We start from the raw sequence: 19,944 nt of genomic DNA on the forward strand, positions 1-19,944 counted from the left end.
CATGTAATGATATATGAGAGAGCAGGTCTAAGCAAAAAGGAGATGAAACTATTTGATGTCAATGCTTCATGTGACAGGTGATGCCAAGTCAGTTATTTCAGACATCTGGTGTTATTTTCAGGTGTAATTTTTATAATAGCAGCTATTTCAGTTAAAATGGTTTGTGAATGTGACAGCAATTTGGGATCAAACCAGCACTTTTTTCTTATCCTGTGCACCACCCTGTGTTTTCCAGGCAAATTATTTGGTTTTGTTACAGCTCTAATCTGTAGGAACACTGCAACTACAAGAAATGCTTGTCTGCTTCTCCCACATCTTCTATGAAGAGATATTAAAAAAAGACCACACAAATTCCTAGCACAGAAATCCATCTGCTATAGAACAGAATCACAGAATGGGCAGGTTGCATGGACCACAGTGGGTCCTTGGCTCAACCAGGGTCATCCCAGAGCTCTCTGCACAGGATTGAGTGAATCCATGCTGACTGCTCCTGATCACAGTTCCTATCTCCTTCACCCTGTGTGGCACCAGAAAGAGTAGCAGCTCCCACAGGAGGCACAGCATGTGCAGCAGGATGAGATGTGCTTTTTTCTTTCTCCAGCTCCTTTCGTAACATGCTCTCAACCCACCAATATACCAGCTTCATGCCTTCATTTATGTCCTGCTTTGGCTCCACAAGCTGCTCCATGACCCTGTATTCCATCTCAGTATTATTTCATCCCCAAGCCCCCATCTTTCATCTCGCACCCTCATCACTACAGAAACCAGAATCCCAATCTACTCTTTTACATGCTGATGCCCAAAAACTGTATGCATCAGCTTGCTCTCACCCATGCAACACCCACTTCAGCTCCTGGGACATCCTGCTCCCTCCCCACAAACAGCTTTTTTTTTCCTGATGAATAGGAAGAAGGGGAAGTCTCTTTTCTCACAGTAGAGAAAAAGGGAAGCTACTGCACACAGCAACTTCACCGGCACAGTAAGTATTACTCAGGAGAAAGTGCCCAGTGTGGAAATTAATGTCCAGGTCAACATAGACATGCTGCAGTAAGCAACTACCTCTGGTTTGAGCATCTGCTTTATAAAGATGACACTTATTTCCCCATCAACTCTACAGTGAAATACAACCACTGCTGGAAAACATTCTTTTCTGTGTTTGTCCCTCCTACGCTACAAAACATTAATCACTTCCTTTAACTGGACAGAATGTGTAACTGAAAATAGCTGACCAGATTCAGCACTCCAAGTAGAGAAAACAGTCTGGAAGTGTTTAGGTGTGTTCTGCTTCAACAAGCAACGTGATTCAAATGTATGCAAGGCTACACAAATAGGAAAATTGTATAGGCTTCAAAACTTACTTGAATGGGCTTTCAATAGATGTGGTTGTAACTTTAAAGTGCTTATATCTTCTTGCATTCATCCTTTCATTTGTTGTGATACCCAAGCAAGATATCTTAAGACAGGAAGAATAAGTATTTTAGCTCACATAAAACCATGCAACCAAGTACTGCACAAGACAGACTGAGAAAGGACCAAATTTACTGGATTAAATTTATTTTAAAATTCATTTGTAAACAAACGAGTTTTTGACTGGGGAAATTGTCAGGAGCAAACACAAACCATACGACTTTGAAATTGATATATGTTGTAAGTGACAAATATTGTAAAAATGGAGGACAAAATTTAAACTTCCTGAAAAGTTTTATCTAAGCCTTACAGGATAATCTTTCCAGAAGATTTCCTGGAAATAGAAATTAAGTCTCATGGTTCATTAATGACAAGTCATACTTCAAGGCTTTCAGTATGACTTTTCTTTCCATAGAAAGGATAAAAAGAAAAACAACTTGGGTTTGGTCAGACTAGAGTATAATAATATGGCCTCAACTCACACTGAAGCAGTGTAAGAAATTATTGCATCCTCTTTCATGTTACCACTCCCTTTCTGTTAATAACATACAGCATTATTATAAATTTGTCCCATGGCTCTTATCCTCTATTAGTCTTTGTTGCCTTCTTCTGGTCTGTTTTACCTTTTTGTCATTCTGAGAATGGAAAGCAGGAGGTAGGTATTTTAACGTCTTGCAAAAAAATAAAAAAGGGCCATGTGAATTAGAGCTGAATGATGCCTAATACTGAGAGACAGTAGATGCTTGCCTCCTCCAGCAAGGCTGAGAGATTAAACACTTGGTGTAGCACAATGAACATGAAAATTTAAACAACAGAACTATTTGATATTCTTATGCCACTCCCAACACATGGCATTATGAGCAAAGTGCCCTTCCATACCTGGTACATCTGACACATGAGTAACACAGCCACCCACATGAAGTGAAACACACTGTTTAGAAACATCCAAAACATCCACGGAGAACAGGTAGCGATCTGTGTAACGTAGGTCCAAAATCCATCCTTTGTGTAACTTGTCTCACAGTGGAAACCCCAGTCTAGAGGGGAAAAAAAGTCAAAAAATATACAAAGATTTAAGGTATGTTTGTTTTACAGCAACATATAATGCCCACATTAGAATGTGTTAAATTAAACAAGAAAATGACAAGTGCCAGAATTCTGAGCTTTACTTGCTCTCTCTTCCTTTCCCAGCTGCTTGAATACATGACACATGCACATACTTGTCTGTGATGAAAAAAAAAAAGATCTAGAACAAGAAAAACATCTTCTAAATTGAAATACCCAATATAATCAAATATTAATGTGCAGTTCAATGCCAGGATAAAAATACCCAAAACCCTGATAAGGCAAAGACCTATAAAAATCCATATGAGGAGATAAAGGTATTTAGAAGCAATATTTAAAAGCAATTTTAAAAAAAGCCAAAAATCACATTTACTCACAAGAGATACATCCATAGATCATCCAGCAGATCATAAAAAGCAGGAAGAACAGGTATCCCATAAAATAACGATGGTTCCCTGCTCCTAAAGTTGCACAACAGGGACCAAATTACTACACTTCCAGCAGAAGAAAGACAACATTACACCAGAAAGTTTACTTGCTTGCTTAGAAGCTACAATATTAAGCCCCTATAACTTCAAAACAGTGAAATTAGCTGGTTTACTTATGATTTTTCTTTTATTTCTCAGACAACAAAGCAATTTTTCTTTAATTTTCTGTCATGTTACAACTGCAATTCACTAATTCATTTGTAACCTCTTTCATGAACTAATAAAATTATTGTTTGACAATATTTAGAGCAAAGCTGGTGGCAGCTGTTGCAGAGCCTTTAACAGCCAGGAATTACACATTAATAAGTATTTTTTAAAAGCCACTGAAAAATCATCAAACTATGGAGTTTGCTTTCTTAAAAGTAACAGAAATATGAAGAAATATGCAACCTTCCTTGATAATAAACTAACTCAAATCTTATGTTTGGATGCCTGATGAAGCGAGCTAAAAATAAAATATCCAGTAAAACTTGTAAAACAAATACCTGTAACTGAACAAACAAGGTATAGGAAACTAGCTATAACAATGAATGGGATAAAAATGACTCTGCTTTAGACAGAATTCTAATGAAAGAAAACTTAGTTACTAAAAGACTGATCTATTTTTAACAGTAGCAGAGCTAAAAATATGCCTTTTATGAGAGTACATCATAATTCTGAAGTACTCAGCCTTCCTTCTGTTGGTAAAATATGTCCAGTGTTGCAACCTTCCAAGAGCTCCAGGCTGTAAACTAAACCCACAGAGATGATAATGGCCTACAAAAGCTTTGGCTGTCATCATTTACCAGCACAGCATTTACTTCTTTATTATGTCAAATGTTTTCCCTGCTAAAACAAGAGCATCCTCTGGAGGCAGAAAATAATCAAGTGCTTTTAGCAAGTGAGCTGAAAGACTGTATAAATAAGAGATGAGGAAAAACATACATATAACACAAACTAGACTAAACATAAGACACTTCCTTGAAAATCAAACAAGTTCCTGAAAACACAAAATCATGTTGTAATATTGCCTTTAATCACCTAAGGGCATATGAGAAAGCAGTGGGAATGTCCCTAAGGTATCACTTTCATTTGCATTCTAAATTTCAGAACTGTTAAGTTTCATAAAAGACATTCTATAAAGAACACAGAAGTTAAACAGTGGCCTAGAAGCCCATCTGAGAAACATCTGATGGGATGCTTCTTTCAGCAACATCTTTAATGATATTAAACAAAATTCTGCCTAACAGGAAATCTGTATATGTGAGGTAAAAACATGTAGCATTTAAAACTATAAATCAAATAGTACAATCCTGACTGCAGTTTAAAAAGAAAAAAAATGTGGAAAAATAAACTGGAGAACCTGTATTTTGAATAAGATTAGGCAAAACACAGTTCTGTGCTCTACAGCTGCCTCCTGGACTGACAGGAATAGAGTCATCCTCCGCAGTTAAAATAAAATTTTAAAAACTGTAGAAAAACATAACGTTATTTGTTGCTCAATTTAGAATATAAATATCATCACTTCCAGAGATTTGTTTGCTGTATTTTAACTAAAATTTTGAGGGAAACAATTTGCCCTAGTTGCCAATTCCTTTATTTTTCAAATAGTCTCCACTTTTTGTCAACCTCTTAAAAATGGTAAAAATATTCTAGGTCTCTTTATGTGCCAAGTTTTATCCCCAAAGGATTTATTTTAAAGTGTCTGTAAATACTCTTACAAGATTTCTCAGTCCTATCTTTAGCAACATTCTTATCCTTTTAACACATTCCACACACATCCAAATTCCACCTTTCCAGAAAGGCATGATTCATGTTTCCCTTTTGGCAAACATACCACAAATGCTGTTTTAAGAACGGATTCTGTTTTGCAATCCCATGCTTAGAGTGACCACATACCAATGTGAGACAGAGAAGCCATATAAGGTTGTTCACACCACCATCCCTCCAGTTCACTCCAGCCCCCATACTGTGATTTCGAATGCTTTTTCCCAGCATACTTTCAAGGGCCCTAAGTTTACCTCCAGTTACCCCTCTCTGTACACTACCAGTAAAAGACAGATTCTACTTTTCCATCATCACTGTGACTTAAAAACCATTTCCTCCACCTACCCTAATCCCATCACTCATACACTGAAACTAAGGGCTTTCCTTCCCCATATGTTTTTTGTTTTTTTTCTGGTTACAGATTAAAATACTGGATCTTTCTGTCCCATTGACACATACTTCTTGGTATCTTGCAAAACCTGAGCCCATGCTCCCCTGCCTGAATTAAAAATTTCTTAGTTTTTCATTGTAAAACATCTAAAATATAAACCAAAAATATCTCAGATAGTAACAGCTGTAGGAAACATAAAACAGAAGGGGGTGATATAAATTGATCAATGAGACTTTAGAGATGCTCTATTACAATTTAAATGCCAAGATTTTAGTCTTGATTTTCAAACCAAACTACTCTCATTATTCATTATTATATCTATTTGAAAGGACTACAATGAAGCATTTATGAAACTGTCAACTGTCAGTGAACCCAGGTCTTAACTCCTCCCCAAGATTAAAGTTACCTCTGCTTGTGTCCTAAAAAATTAAACACGTGAAGCAAGCTGCACTCATTTCCTAGCTGAGAGGTCTTCAGTGCTCCCTGCATAATAATGGTTTTCAAATAAGTTTCTCAAAAAATATGACTGGAAATAGCAGCATTTAGAGACTTTATTTCTGTTTTATATCCATTCATTTAATAATCACTGGGGAGAACAAAAGACAACCTGGATGGTCGAAAAGAGGAGAATACCTCAATAGGAAGTCATTCTGGATCTAACTTGTATAATCATACCAATTTTAAATTCACATACTCTACCAATAAGCTACTGAATATTGGTGAAAATGAAAAATTTCATCTTATGTAATGGATATTAATCAGTTGTGGAACTGGGACATACCTTTTCAGCAGTAAAGCTTTGAATCTTTTCATTACTGAACTTCATGTCAATTAAAATACATATGTAGCAAACTGAATTAGACACAGAACAAATTTGAGGACGGCTATATAATAGACAATACAAATGAGAATAATGCAGAGAATCACAAGTAGAAGAAGAATTGAGCTCAGTACTGAAAAGCTTTTCTTAAGAAGCCAAGTCACTTCCACTGTGAAATGAGAACAGGCAGACCTTGCAGAGCATTTCAGCAAATTGCTCACCTACACAGTTCCCCACCCACGGGCAGTGGTGATCAAACTTTGCTATACATCGATTGCAAACACCGCAGTGTTTGGACCTCACTGGCTTCCGTATCTGCAATGGATAACAAACATTTGTTTAGAAAAGCAAGTTACCCTGATGTATTTTAAATAGGAGAAAACACAAACCCTCCACTTAAATGTAAATTGATTGTGCTATTGTTAATTCCTCAGAGAACTTCAAACTTGAAGGTAATTCTAAAGGCAATCCTAGCCATTTAGCTTAATCTACTCACTTTTTAACACAAACATCTTTAAAACTGCACTGAAATGATTTTCACTTTTTTTTTCTTATACAAAGAACTATTTTCCTCATCCAAAGTTCTTCTATCACCTCCAGCTATTAAGCTTTGTATAGCAACCAGCTTCATTTCAGCTTTTAACAACGAAAATAAAGAATGAGCTTGAGTTCCGTGATTGTGTACCATTCATAACCAAGCTCCAACATAAACTTTCCAGGTTATTTTCGAAAGACAGAAATACGACTCAACAAGCAGACCTCAATGGAACTTAAAATGCTAAACTACTCCCAGAATTTTTTTCTTGAAAGGTTATGTCTTGAAAGAAGTGTTCTGAAATATATATGTATATACACACACACACATAATTTTTAAGGTGCCACATCTGTATATAATTTTCCAGCTTCAAATTTGGAGATACAAACAGCATTCATGTTCCACATACATCAGAGCTCTGCAGTGTTAACACTGATATGCTTGAGCATTTTGTATCTGCTAGTTAACTTCCAAAGAAAAAATATGTTATATTTGTTTTAGAAAAATTAAGACTTCTTCCCCCTACTCCTGACTATTGTCAGAGAGGGAAACACACTTGATTTTTGAAAAAAATATTTTACTAGAAGCACAACATAACTTTACTGCGAGTTATGGAGGTAGTGGAATGTCACATGTGATTTTTATAACTTGCTAAGTGTATAACCAACCAATCTGGTAGATATTCTGGATACTTGAATTTTGACAATGGCAAGTTATTTCCAAAATCGTAATATTTTCCTCTCACTGTTGCATTTTTTTTTTTGTGTACATATTATGTACTGAAAACACTGCTTAGATTAAAGAGTACAAATAAATTCTCCCTTTGAAACTTGCAATAAGGTCAAATATATGTTCATTACAGGAACGCTAATTTTGGCTTAGCAATAAAGAAAAAAAACATAAACAGAGAAATTGATAGAAAAATATACTACCAAGCAGGTACTGCAGAATATACTGAGGTCCAGACTTCCTGTCTCTGCAAGTTCTACTATTGTCTGCAGGAAAAATAAAATTAGAATTTAGCATATAAACAAATGGTGACAAGCATTTTCAGACCTGTGGCTGTGAACCCTTTATTTCAGGTACTTTCTACACACAGGAGCAAATTCATTTCAGATCAAACTGATTTTGAATCTACTTTATTAGACCAATATGTATATTTACTTCTAAATTAACTCTAGTTTATACTTATTCCTAGTCACTTACTGTGATTTCAGTGCTGCTGGTGTCACTTTTGGAACCCTGGACAATTTCATTATGAGTCCCTCTGACTTCAGTGGGAATATAACACTACACTACAGACTAACAAAAGGATGCAAAAACAAATGTGCATAGTCTCCTGCACATTCAACTCAAAACTGGAGTTCAGTATTTGCTTGTCCACAAGCAAAATCCCAAACCTGAGGAGAACAGAACTGAACAAGACCAGATGAAGAGCTTTTAAATACAAGACTTGTACAGACTCAGGATCACTTCAGTCAGATCCACATCACTGTGCTTTGTAAACCTTTGTGTGCCTTCTATGCTTTCAAACTACAGGAATATCTTATTTACTCCTTCCCTTGCTTTAAGTGTGATTTGGGTTATTTTGTAACACAGCATGAAGGACATGACATATTAAAACAACAAACATCTGAAATTGTTGCTTACTACACAATTCTAAATATAACGTGTTCATCTGAAATGAAAATAATTTTCTTACTTGGTTATTTCAAAGCTAAAGGCTAACTTAGCATTAAATACTTGAAGACAAATTATGAAAATGTTATGAAGTGCTACACTGCATGAAGGTAACACACATGTCCTACAGTGGTTCATATCCCCAGCAACAGAACATTCTACCATGTGGTTAGCTGCAATGTAAGAAATCCAAAACATTCACAGCCATATGCATCTGCCTCAAAAAGTTACATTTTACAATTCCTACCCAGTTCAATGAGGCTTTTGGAACCACACTTGCCTACTTAAGCAAGTACATTAAATAAACTGCATATTTGTGCAATTTGCTGAATCCAATCCAAAATGTCATAGTTGACTACTCTACTTAATCTAGTCCAGTTGAAGGAGGAGAATGTAGTTGGGAATTTACTTTAGCAACTAGCAATAACAGAAATCGAATTTTCAGAGTAAATCCAAATCTGCATCCTGACTAAGAACTCAGCTATAGCCTATTGCAGAACACAAAAACTATTTCATTGACACCATCCTTTTAATGGCTATTATATTTTCATTCCTACATAACAACCTAACTCCAAGTGGTCTGATTTTGATTCACACAGGTCTTTTCACAAATAACCATGAAGGAGAAGCTAAAGTTCATTTTAGGTGGAATGTTGGCTTCTAGGAAACTTAAACAAAACAAAACAATACAGTTTTGCTGCTTGTATAATTTTGGCATATTCAATGCTCATTTTGGCTGCTGAGAACAATGCACTTAATTTAAAATAACAATATGAGATGCTAATAATGATACAATGTCTTAGATATGATCAGATTACCCATATTTTCTCTGACATTTATGCCAAAATAAAAGCCCACCCCAAACTGCCTGGGGTTTTGGCTGTTTTAGCTTCAAAATGTTTGTCAGTCCAATACTTTTAAATACAAAGGCAAAGAAAATTAGAGATGCTTAGAAGTCTGGAAAGTTTTCATAAAATTAACTAACACTTTTCCCACAATGGGCTATTTGTTTCACTATGGCAAAAGTCTGAAACTTCACATTTCATTTTTCACTTAACTGCTTTTCAAACTTTTAATATTGAAAATTCAAGTTACAATTTTATTTTGCTACTCAAAATGACTAATATACAATCTTGCACCAGTTAAGACTTGAAATGCATTCCATATGTTAAAAAATAAATCTGGAAGACTTTTCAACATTTTAACTTTTTTTATACAACTTACTGAAATGCAATGTACTGAATAGTAAACTAAATACTCTGATCAGCTGGTGGAAGGCTGTTGAAGAACAAGTTCATATCTCTTGGCTTTACCTTTTTCTTTTGTTCTTCCGTGGCTTTGATGATTCCTGGATCAGATTTCCAGGATTTTCCAAAATTGTAGAAAAGTGCAACGCTATTAGCAAGGAACGGAAGATGTATAAAGAAAAAATTGAGATGTGTTTACAGTCAAGGAATCTCAAATGTAAAACCGAATTTCCTCTTCAACATTCTCACTGATAATTCTGAAACAAAATTTAACTAAATTTAAATTTTACTAATGCCCTTGAGTCACTGTCTTCAGAATTAACAAAATTCAGCATTGCTGTAAGAACGAGCTTGGTACTCAGCATTTGCCATTGCTTGGCCTTCAAAACTTACTTTTCAGAATGGTCGGTTTCATAAGGTATTTCTAAAGCATTTATCATTCTAAAGGATGAACAACGATAGTTCAGTTTTTGTAACTGTTTTCCCTTTTAATTAAATTAAATCCCATGAAATTTATCTTCTCAATAACTATTTCCTGTTTTCAGAATAAACATTTTGGAGCTCTATTTATAAACCAGACATTTGACTGCCTATGTCTTCACTGGCTTGACATTCCTATGATATCACAGGACAGGCTGTTTCTGGCCGTAGAAGGAATTTTGCTGCAATGGCCACTGTTGCACGGCAATCATGTCCCAACACCCCTTATCTCCAAGAAAGGTAGTGTCTGAAACCTGGTCCTGTAATAAGGCAATACACATATTTTGCATCACTGGAAGTTATTTTTAACATACTAGTATGTCTAATACTTAAAAACCACAGGATTTATTATTCTCTAGAAGTGTTTATAAAATCAGTTACCATAAAGACAGAAAATAGCCATTTGTTTTAAAATACATTTCCTGCATTCAATGTCTTGTCATGTAGACATGCTAGTCTTACAGCACTTGACATTTCTTCAGAGAATTAAAACATTTTTAGCAGTGATGTTGAAAAAGCAAATACTTCAGATGTTTCTATTCCACAAAAGGAAAATTATTTATTCTCATAAACCTACAAAAGACTTGACAAAACTGAATGAAGACACCTGCTGTCACTGCCACTTACAACTGCCAAAAGATGCCCTACTTGACAAATCTGTGGCGCAGAAGCCTCTACAGCATTATCCAAACAAAAGGGACACTTACTACTCAGGCAGAAAACAGTTCACACCCAAATTACACTGCATTTTAAGGAACTTAGATACATTCAGATCTAATAAACAGCTTGCGATGCAAAAGAACCCAGAAATGCAAACAAATAAAGTAGGCCTCTTTTTGACTTCCGTAATGCTAAGGAAGTCTCATTGTTCATGTGAAGTGTATCACAAATCATTTTTGTCTTCCTCTGGTTGGGGCAAGGAATTGGCTGTGAATTTCTAATTAAAAATACTGGCAAATTAAATTAAAATTTTAATAAAGTATCATATATAGTAGAATGTTAGTATCAGCTTACTAAAGGCAATTAATCTTTCCAGTAACAAGATGTTTCCTGCAAATTTATAATGGGGGGAAAAACATCAGCTATACTATAACCTAAACATTCACAGTTCTATTTTATACATTTGAGATTAAAAGCTCTGACGTCAAAATTTACACAATCCAACTTCCTATTTTTTTCTAAAGCTACCTGCTGCCAGGAATAAGCTGGTGCAACTGAACTGCTTAGCTAGAGAGAGGTTACATTTTTTTGAGAATACTAAAATAATTGCTGGGTTTTTTATAACAGTGAAAACTGATTTTCCATTAAATGTACCTTAATGAGACAACCATTACAAACAATGAAGGTACAACTGGAACCAATTTTATGACCCATTTCTAAATATCTTACGTCATGTCTAGACTTTTAAAGAAGATGTGAGAAAAGACTAAGAGGGTTTTTATAACCTTAATGCTTTGCAATTGTTTTTCTGCTAACTTACATTTGGATAACCTGTAACAAAGCTGCAGAGTCCATTGTCTCAATGGACTTCTCCCCCATTTTACTCCCTCAAATACAGAGAGAACATAAGAGATACCCCCCAGAACCTGTATTCCCTGTCTTTTTATCAGGTGGTGTCAGATGAGAACAATGCTGACAATGCAAATTGTGGCAGATAAGGGATTTCTCTGCTGCAGCTGGGAAACTACATGATAATTTAGAAGTTTTCTTCAGGGTATTTCCAGCATGTGATGTAGGTAAACAACTTCAGGTGTAGGATTCATCTCACCCACTTTAAATCACTCACTATGCCTTCACAGACATCAGGAAGGAAAAAAGCCATGTCCAATCTATCTTCAGCATCAAGATATTTAAATAATATAAGAGAAGCAGAGCCTTACAAGTGGCCATTTTTTGTCACTGGCTATGAAGAGTGTTTAAACTTCAGTACAGATGCCCACACTAGAGGTATCTAAAATCATACTGAACTTCCTTCTGAAGTCTACTTTGAAAGAGATCTTAGCAACTTGCATCATAGACATCTCTCAAAACTCTGCACATGTAAAAAATTCTTGTAGGTTTGCAATAGCTTCAGAGTAGAGTAGGGAATTGGTTCTCTAGGGAGAGTGTCTCATTTTGTGTTAACATCCTCATTTACAGCTACACAAGGAAAAGGCACATTACTGTATTATTAAAGGCTGCAAAATGCATAATGTACCAGGCATTCACAACTCCTGCCTTAGCACCAATTTGCTCCTCTTTTATGCAGTTTCCCCAGTTTTCATTGAGAGACAAAGCAGAAACACTCACAAAACACTTCCTACTTTTAGTCCTGATCAATATTCTTTAATTATTGGAACAAGTACAAGATGCTGAAAATCATTGCAGGAATTGGAATGAAAAGTATCATCTCATTAAAAAGAAAATTTAAACAAAACAAGCACCCCCAATCCACTAAGTCAGGTAAACATGGGTTAAGTTAATTTTTCATTGTGAACTGTAGTCTATTTAAAAGGCCCCAAATACATGCAGCTTCCTGCTATCAGGAAGCCAAAATGTACATTATAGACCCAGATATGCCCTTTTACTAGCCAAAAATCCTTTTCTCCTGCACAGAAAAATCTGCAGCCAGTGTAAGGTGTCAGAGATCAAATATATGCTAATAAACCTGCCAATTCACAGAATCACAGCATCACAGAATGGGTCTCTTCCGGGCTGGAGAACCACAGTGGGTCATCTGGTCCAACCTTCCTGCTCAAGCAAGGTGACACCAGAGCACACAGCACAGGATTGTGTCCAGACTGTTCTGGAACACTGAGGAGAGACTCCAGAACCTCTCTGGGCAATCTGTTCCTTTGCATGCTCACCTTCATGGTAAAGAAGCTCCTTTTCATATTCAGGTCGAACTTCCTGTGCATCAGTTTCTGCCCATTGCCTCTTGTCCTACTGCTTAGCACAATTAGGAAAAGCCTGGAAACATCCTCTGACACTCTCTCTTTAGATTCTTATAGACATTGATGACTAATGTCTCTCAGACATGTCTTTTTGAGTCTCAACAGGTCCAACTCCCTCAGCCCTTCCTTATTAGAAAGATGCTCCAAATCCCCAATTCATAACAGCTGTACATCTGGATCTAAGAGTCCAGACAGGTAACAGCAGCTAGCTACATGAGGAGCCTCATTTCACTAGACATTTATTAGACAAAATCAGTTTGTAATTAACTGAAGCTCTGCAAAAGCCTTTTAACTCCATTTCTATCTGACATAAAAGAATCCCTTAGCTTACAAATTATTTCAGTCAGCCTATCTCCTCCAACACTGGATTTTTTTAAAAACTTTTTTCTTTAACTTTAGAAAAAGTATTTAGACATGGGAACAGAAGCTCTGGACAGCTGGGCCCAGAGTCTGGATTTTTGGGGTCTTTAGTTCCTGTAGAAAAACAGCTGCTGACTTGTTTTCTTCTGCATGAAGACTTTTTGCTCTTTTCCTGAAACTAATTTTGGTAATAAATTTTTTTAAAATGCTTAACTGTACCAATTAGCTTGTTACAGTTTTTTAAATCCTATACAATTGTATCAGCTTTGTGAAAGAATGAAAATCATAAAGAATTCTCTAACACCCATTTTTAAAATAATCACTAATTGAAAATGTGTGCAATGTTTGTTTCCTTTAACCTAGACCCCAGCAATTGGTGAAGTATATGTGAAATAAGATAATCAATACAGCGTTAGTCAATGATAAATTATTTTGAAAAACACAAATTGCCCTACATAATCTCAAAATCTCAGCATTGCAGAAAGGATGCGACAGCCATAAAAGCTTGCTTACTTAAAACTGCACACTCCCATTTGCACCAAATGCAAACAGAAGAGAAAAAAAAACTGTGAATAGTTTGGGTTACAGTAAACTCTGACATTTTAGAAAAACAGAGAAGTGTAAGAACCTTTTGACATAATGAGCGGTATTTGTTCAGCTGCAACTGGAAAGACTGTATGAACAACTGAGGTATAATCTTGGCAGGGCATTTACAGGACACAAGAGAATGTTATACCTATAAATACTAATGAAAAAGAAAAAAAAAAGTGAAATTCTAGTCTCACATTATTAAAAGTGTAATTTTCAATAAGTTTTTTTCTTTTACAAATAAAACTAAATTAAAAAAGCAACTTAGTGTGTAGGATTTTTGAGGGCATTTTTGCTCCTACTCTGCAAACTCTAGAAAACTAGAATACACTAATGGGGCAAGACATAAGTATCCTTTGTTACAAACAAAATATAGTTACAAGGATGCAGCAAAACAGTGGCAGGGAGGCACAGGACCATAAACTCATATATAGACTCAAAAATACACAGATTATATTCCTCATTCCCTGCAAGAATAGGATTTCTACTTTATCAAATACACCAAACTCAGAAGCTGCTGAGAAAAATCCAAAAGAATTGAAACATTTACAAAACATTCAGTACATTTTCAATACTGGTTTTTTGAAAGACACATGATTAAACCTTAGAATTTAGAGATCTATTTTTCATGTGACCACACTAAAATTCAAGAAAATGCACTGCTAATCCTTGCTTTTCTTTATGATACATTGCATCACCTGACCTTTTCTGTCATATTAGGATTAAACACACAAGAATTGATGATCTTTAAATACTTGAACATTAAAGTTGCACTTGCAGCAATTAAGATCTTTATGTTATTTATAATGTAAAGTTCTAGTAAGGCAAGTCCTGATAGTTGTTTAAGGTTATAATTTCTCTTCCTCAAGCAAAAAACAGTCAGAATTTGTGAAAACTACTAGGACAGGTTGTATCACTTGTACAGAACAAAGTGTAAAGTAGTACTCTAGTCTGCTGTAAGCAATCATATAAAGCTGTAAAAATACAGGAATTCTTTATCCAAACACAATGCTATGCCTCATGTTATAAAAACAGAGGAGGCGTGCAATTTCTTTTTTGCAATAAAGTTACAGGGCTACTTTCCAGAAGAAGAATGAATTTGGAATCTTATTACAAAGACTTCCAATTAAAAATCACCAATTAAAGAAAGATGGCCTCAAGCACTTGGTCTCTAAAACTGCTTGTCAGAGAATTGTGTCAGCTCTAATGAAAGTAATTAGTAACTGAAGGTCTTAGACCACAACTTCTCTATACTGTTGGTGGTTGTGAGACACCAACTTGGGACAGAAGTAGGACACTATTTTACTGACATTCTGAAGTCAGTTTTTATTAGGGTAATCGCCTACAGTTCTAGTGAACAATTAAGATTATTCTCTGCAAAAAAAAAAAGTGACAAACTTCAAGCTATTTAATCAGAACGAATTACAGAAATAAAAATCTAAGCAAGTTGATAGATATATGAATGAAATATGAGCTTCAGGGTAAAAATCCCACAATTACATCTTCAAGAACTATGTTAAACATCAAATCTCTACTTTGTTTTCTTGGCTACTGAAATTACAGAACCCAAGAAAGTTGTTTAAAAGTTTGAATCTATTTAATTGACATGGAAAACTAACATTCCCCACTGAACTCTGACTCAGTTTCTACCTCCATGAGTAAGGGAAATTCATATCTAGACAGACAATCAAAACCACAAAAATAAGGCAGTATGCTGAATCTCTATAATCTAGTATTGTTAATACACATATTTTCAACATAACTATAAATATAGTTATCAAATGCATCTAAAGTTTGCACAAAATGGAATTTCCAAAATCTTTCAGAAGCTGTAACTGTGAAACCAATTCCACTAGACTTGATAGAACCAGCCTGCTGTTTTCAGAATAGTGTCTAAAAAATGCAGTCAATTACATTGTGTCCCCTCACAGCCAGAGAATATTTTACAAAGTTGCTAACATTTCCTCCACATAGAAAATCGGTAAAGGAAATTCTGCCGAGTACTGTAAGCAAGTTTTGAGGAAAATCTTTTACTTACCAAAGAACAGCAAGAGCATGCACATTTCTAAAGCAATAAATTAATTAACATTAATATAGAAAGCGATGTTTAGTGGTAATTCCCTTTTTATAATTATTATTAGTTTACTTAGTGTTATATATAGGATATAGTTGTGTAATTCCTCATACTATGAACATGAATAAAATACTACTGTACACTAAAAAGGATATCATTCCAAAACCAGAAGAACCACGTCACATACATCCAGAATTTTGTTGCCAAATATATTCCAAGAGGCAGTGCACTGTGCATGGAGTGATCAAAGAATGACCTGTAATGTAGGAACAATGTCACATGGTAAGTTTTGATTCATAAAATGTAAATCCTGAACTACTGCTTCAGGGAAACATCTCCTGTTAAAATATGGGATTTTGCACAATATGCCATACATACATTTTCCTCACTTGTCTGTTCAAGGTTCATGAGAAATTCCTTTTTTCAACCTGCCAAGATAGGCAGAATGAGTAAATACTGATGCTAAAACCACACTGTGCAAGCAGTAAGGAAGCTGTGAGATTTTAGCAACATGGACAGCGTTGCAAACTGCAGTAAGTTTTGAGATTTCAGTGTAAAGACATTTTGAAAACTCATACAATGAAAACTGCACATGAAAATCATGTCCTTAAGAAAACAAGCTTAAGAGACTTTGGTGTTATCAGCCTATATACTTGAAATATTTCAGATAATTCAATATTTTGCTTCTGCTACAGTTGCCAATATAAAGTTGAAAAAAAAATCCAGACTAATTAATTTCCCATATATCACTATATTTGCCAAATTCTAAGATAAAATGCTGCTAGATTAATTAAAAAAAAATTAGGCAATCAGAACAACTTTCACTTTCTTACACTTTTGCATTTTAAAGACTTGTCTGAATAAAGTTGCACACAGTGAGATAAACTAGGTGAATAACTAGGCTACTCCATATTCAAGAAGAAATTGCTACAAAACCTATGGAAAACAACACTCTAAACAACTAACCTCCCTGAAATAAAATTTCTGCATTATCTGCCTAAACATCTGCTATTGATCCATTTTGCTTTTTGTGCTGGTGATTCCCTCAGGGCTGCCACAGACAAATGTGTGCAGGGAGTAGTTTCCATTTCACTTCTTTACTCCCTTACAGTACCTCTCTTTTCTCTAGTGGAAGTTCCTTAGGTCTTAGGAGAAAACCCTGTAAGCAACATGAGCTAATTTGATGAATAATAGGTGAATATAGATTTGGCCACACAGTAGTTACTCTGCACTACTCTTTCCATTAGTGACTTCTGTGCATTTTTGTGTGTGTGAAAGTAGGGAGGAAAATACAGCTAAGCAGATTACCTAAAATTCTACAGGGGAAGAAAACACTATTACAAAACCAGCACAAGTTTAATTCAAACCTGGGCTTTGTGTAAAACATTTTTGAAATTATTTATACTAAATATTAAACAACAGATAAGAGAAAATAAAAATGTTAATCTTGACCTCATGTCAGTTAGGCCAAAAATATAAAACTTGACAAAACACAGATCCTGAGAGATTGGAAGAAATCTTGTCCTTCCTTCTGTAGGAGGCACACCTGAGAATTTGACAAATGAGAAATACGGTTTTTTGTGGGAGGAGGCCAGCAAATTGCAAAGCCTCAGAGGTGACAAAAAGACCAAACAAATCATCTCCAAGATCCTGCAAATGCTGGATAACCTTCCACTTCCCTCCCAGTCTACTAAGTTCACTAAAACCTTCTGAACTTGGTTTAAGGAGCAGATATATTTTCCTCTTGATACAGAAAGAAATGAGAAGCAAATGGTTCTAAACAAACATGAAATCCAACCCCAGAAAAGCAGAAAGCTGCTAAGTATGGGGATACAACAAGTACTCCTATGTTGGCAGCACATGATGATGAAAAGCAAAGTAGAGATGAGGCAGTCTACAGCTCTTGAAAATCCACTGGAGTATACTACACGTGTGTGTGTGTATTTGTAGGTACATTTACAGACATTTGAAGTAATCATAAATACAACTAAAAGTATTTATGATCAGGTAACAAGATGTACAAAAAACACTATAAGAAAGCAGTCTCTTTCTTTAGTCACTTATTTCCACAACAACAAAAGCTTCAAAATCTGATTCTAACTTAATTTCTCTCTATAAATATCTTTAGATGCTTTTGTGCATTTAAATTATTGACAGAAAACAGTTTTAATAGTACACTTGCGCATTGACTTTATTACTTTATAGTAACTTTTCCATTGCTTCCTTTCTGCAACATTCATGCTGATAACTCTTTGTAGACAGACAATCAGCACCCTCCTCTGGATAATGACTGAATTTCTGTTCTGCTGTTAGCTTCTGTTAGCTCAGCAGTATTCACCCAAGATAATTCCAGGTCTCACAAGACAACAGAGCATTACAGGAGCTATAGCTGCACAAGATCTTTTGCAGAAATAAAGACCAATTCCAACAAATGGAAATTGAAGGTTATCTATCCAATAAAGATGTCAGCAAAATACTTCTTACATGCACACTAAATAGACAGCGTCCCAGTAAAACACTTACTTTGAAAGAAACTGTACCATAGCCCAAACGCCACCATACATCAGCCCTTTAATGAGCCAAGAATCAATGTCTAGGTCTGCTATAAACCCAACCAGCCAAATAACTAGGAAAGGAGTTCCCAGCATCACCTTCTGACGGAATTCCTATAGAGAAACAAACACCAGTGAGTAACTCTGTTTTCAGGAACAGATTGTATAATAAACACGACAGTCATAAAAACTTAAATTTTCAAGAAAATTCAGGGGGATAAATCTTCACAAATTTTCCCCATTTCTTGTTTTTACACATCTCCAATGAATTTGCAAAGAAAATAAACCTTCCTAAAGTCATATTACAAATTGATAACTTTGTTTTAGAAGTGTCTTCTAGAGACTTTGCTACTAATCCAGAATCAAGCAACATTAACTCTTTTTAACAAATCCGTATGTGTATGAACTGCCACACAGCACATGACAATGTCAGTAAATTTTTATTACTCGTGTAACTGCAGTTTTTAAGCCATACTGAAGCATCTATTAATAAAGATATGACCTTTTTTGTCTTACACTGTGTGGATACGACTCCTGATGAAACCACTGAACTCTTTCCAAATAATTAAAGTACAGTGACAATGAAATATACAAACCACTTCAGGTCAATAATCACAGCAGTGTTACAGTACCACAGGGTTAAAGCCCAGACTGTAGCAGTACTTTCAGCATCTTGATGCAATGTATCTTTATTTTAAAAAATCATATCAGTGGTAGCAACACTTAATATCCAGTCCAACACTCTGCCTAAATGTTGATGGATACTAAGAAGAAAACATTAACTCTCTTTAAATTATCAAACAATATGTAGAAAGAGAGTCCTTCATGCTAGAGCAGTATGCTAACCCTTACACCCTCATTTATGGCCTCTTCCTATCTGCAGTATTAAACAATGCTCTGAGAAGCAAAAGGCCTCCACATTAGTGATTCATGTATTAGTTTATACTGCTGAGACTGACTGCTTCTTTCATTCAACACAATAACAATAAACAATACATAACTAGAAAGGAGATCAGAGTTCAGGATACCCAAAATGCTTTTTTCCTCAGCTACCTGAGAATCAGTTTTGGAATGTCTTGGCTAACATGACCACACAATACTTTCCTAACACTTTCTTTTAGCTACCACAAAAACTAAAAGTAAGTGTATAGAAGCTTAGGGTTTTATTTCCTCCTGCCCTAAATAAAGCACTTTTTTTCCCTTTTCCCTTATTATGACTTTAGTCATAATAAGAAGACATTCCTTAAAGCTGAAATGTGGGGAAACCACAGTCCTGAACTTCTTTTAAACAAACACAGAGGTCCCCAAACCAAGAGCAGCCATAAGATTGATTTACAAAGTGTTATGCTACTACTTACCTTATCGGCTTTTAGTTTTCTCAGGAAGGATGGACTATCATAGCCCTTTGCCTGCCTTGCTTCTTGTAGATGATTGATCATCCAAACGTTCTTCCTTTGTTTTGCAAGATCAAGTGGTGATTCGCCCTGTCAGAAGTAAAAATGTGGGAAACATCCAATTTAAAATAAAATGCATTTGCAGAACTTTTGAAACAGAAGATTGGCTGTTAAAATTAACACA

At 35.4% G+C, this 19,944-nt stretch overlaps 1 protein-coding gene across 1 annotated transcript in view; it reads right to left on the minus strand.

Annotated features, from left to right (window-relative positions):
• The window catches only part of ZDHHC17 (zDHHC palmitoyltransferase 17), a 65,536-nt gene that overhangs the window by 3,777 nt on the left and 41,815 nt on the right, over positions 1-19,944 (minus strand). The window contains exons 8-16 of the mRNA XM_074539695.1: positions 19,725-19,850; positions 18,338-18,480; positions 15,968-16,070; positions 9,446-9,568; positions 7,385-7,447; positions 6,139-6,232; positions 2,850-2,933; positions 2,287-2,444; positions 1,359-1,453 (exon numbers count right to left, since the gene is read on the minus strand). Coding sequence (XP_074395796.1) covers positions 1,359-1,453; positions 2,287-2,444; positions 2,850-2,933; positions 6,139-6,232; positions 7,385-7,447; positions 9,446-9,568; positions 15,968-16,070; positions 18,338-18,480; positions 19,725-19,850 — 989 coding nt within the window. The remainder of the gene's footprint in view (positions 1-1,358; positions 1,454-2,286; positions 2,445-2,849; positions 2,934-6,138; positions 6,233-7,384; positions 7,448-9,445; positions 9,569-15,967; positions 16,071-18,337; positions 18,481-19,724; positions 19,851-19,944) is intronic.

This window comes from Zonotrichia albicollis, chromosome 4, assembly GCF_047830755.1.
Source record: "Zonotrichia albicollis isolate bZonAlb1 chromosome 4, bZonAlb1.hap1, whole genome shotgun sequence".
NCBI lineage: Eukaryota > Metazoa > Chordata > Aves > Passeriformes > Passerellidae > Zonotrichia > Zonotrichia albicollis.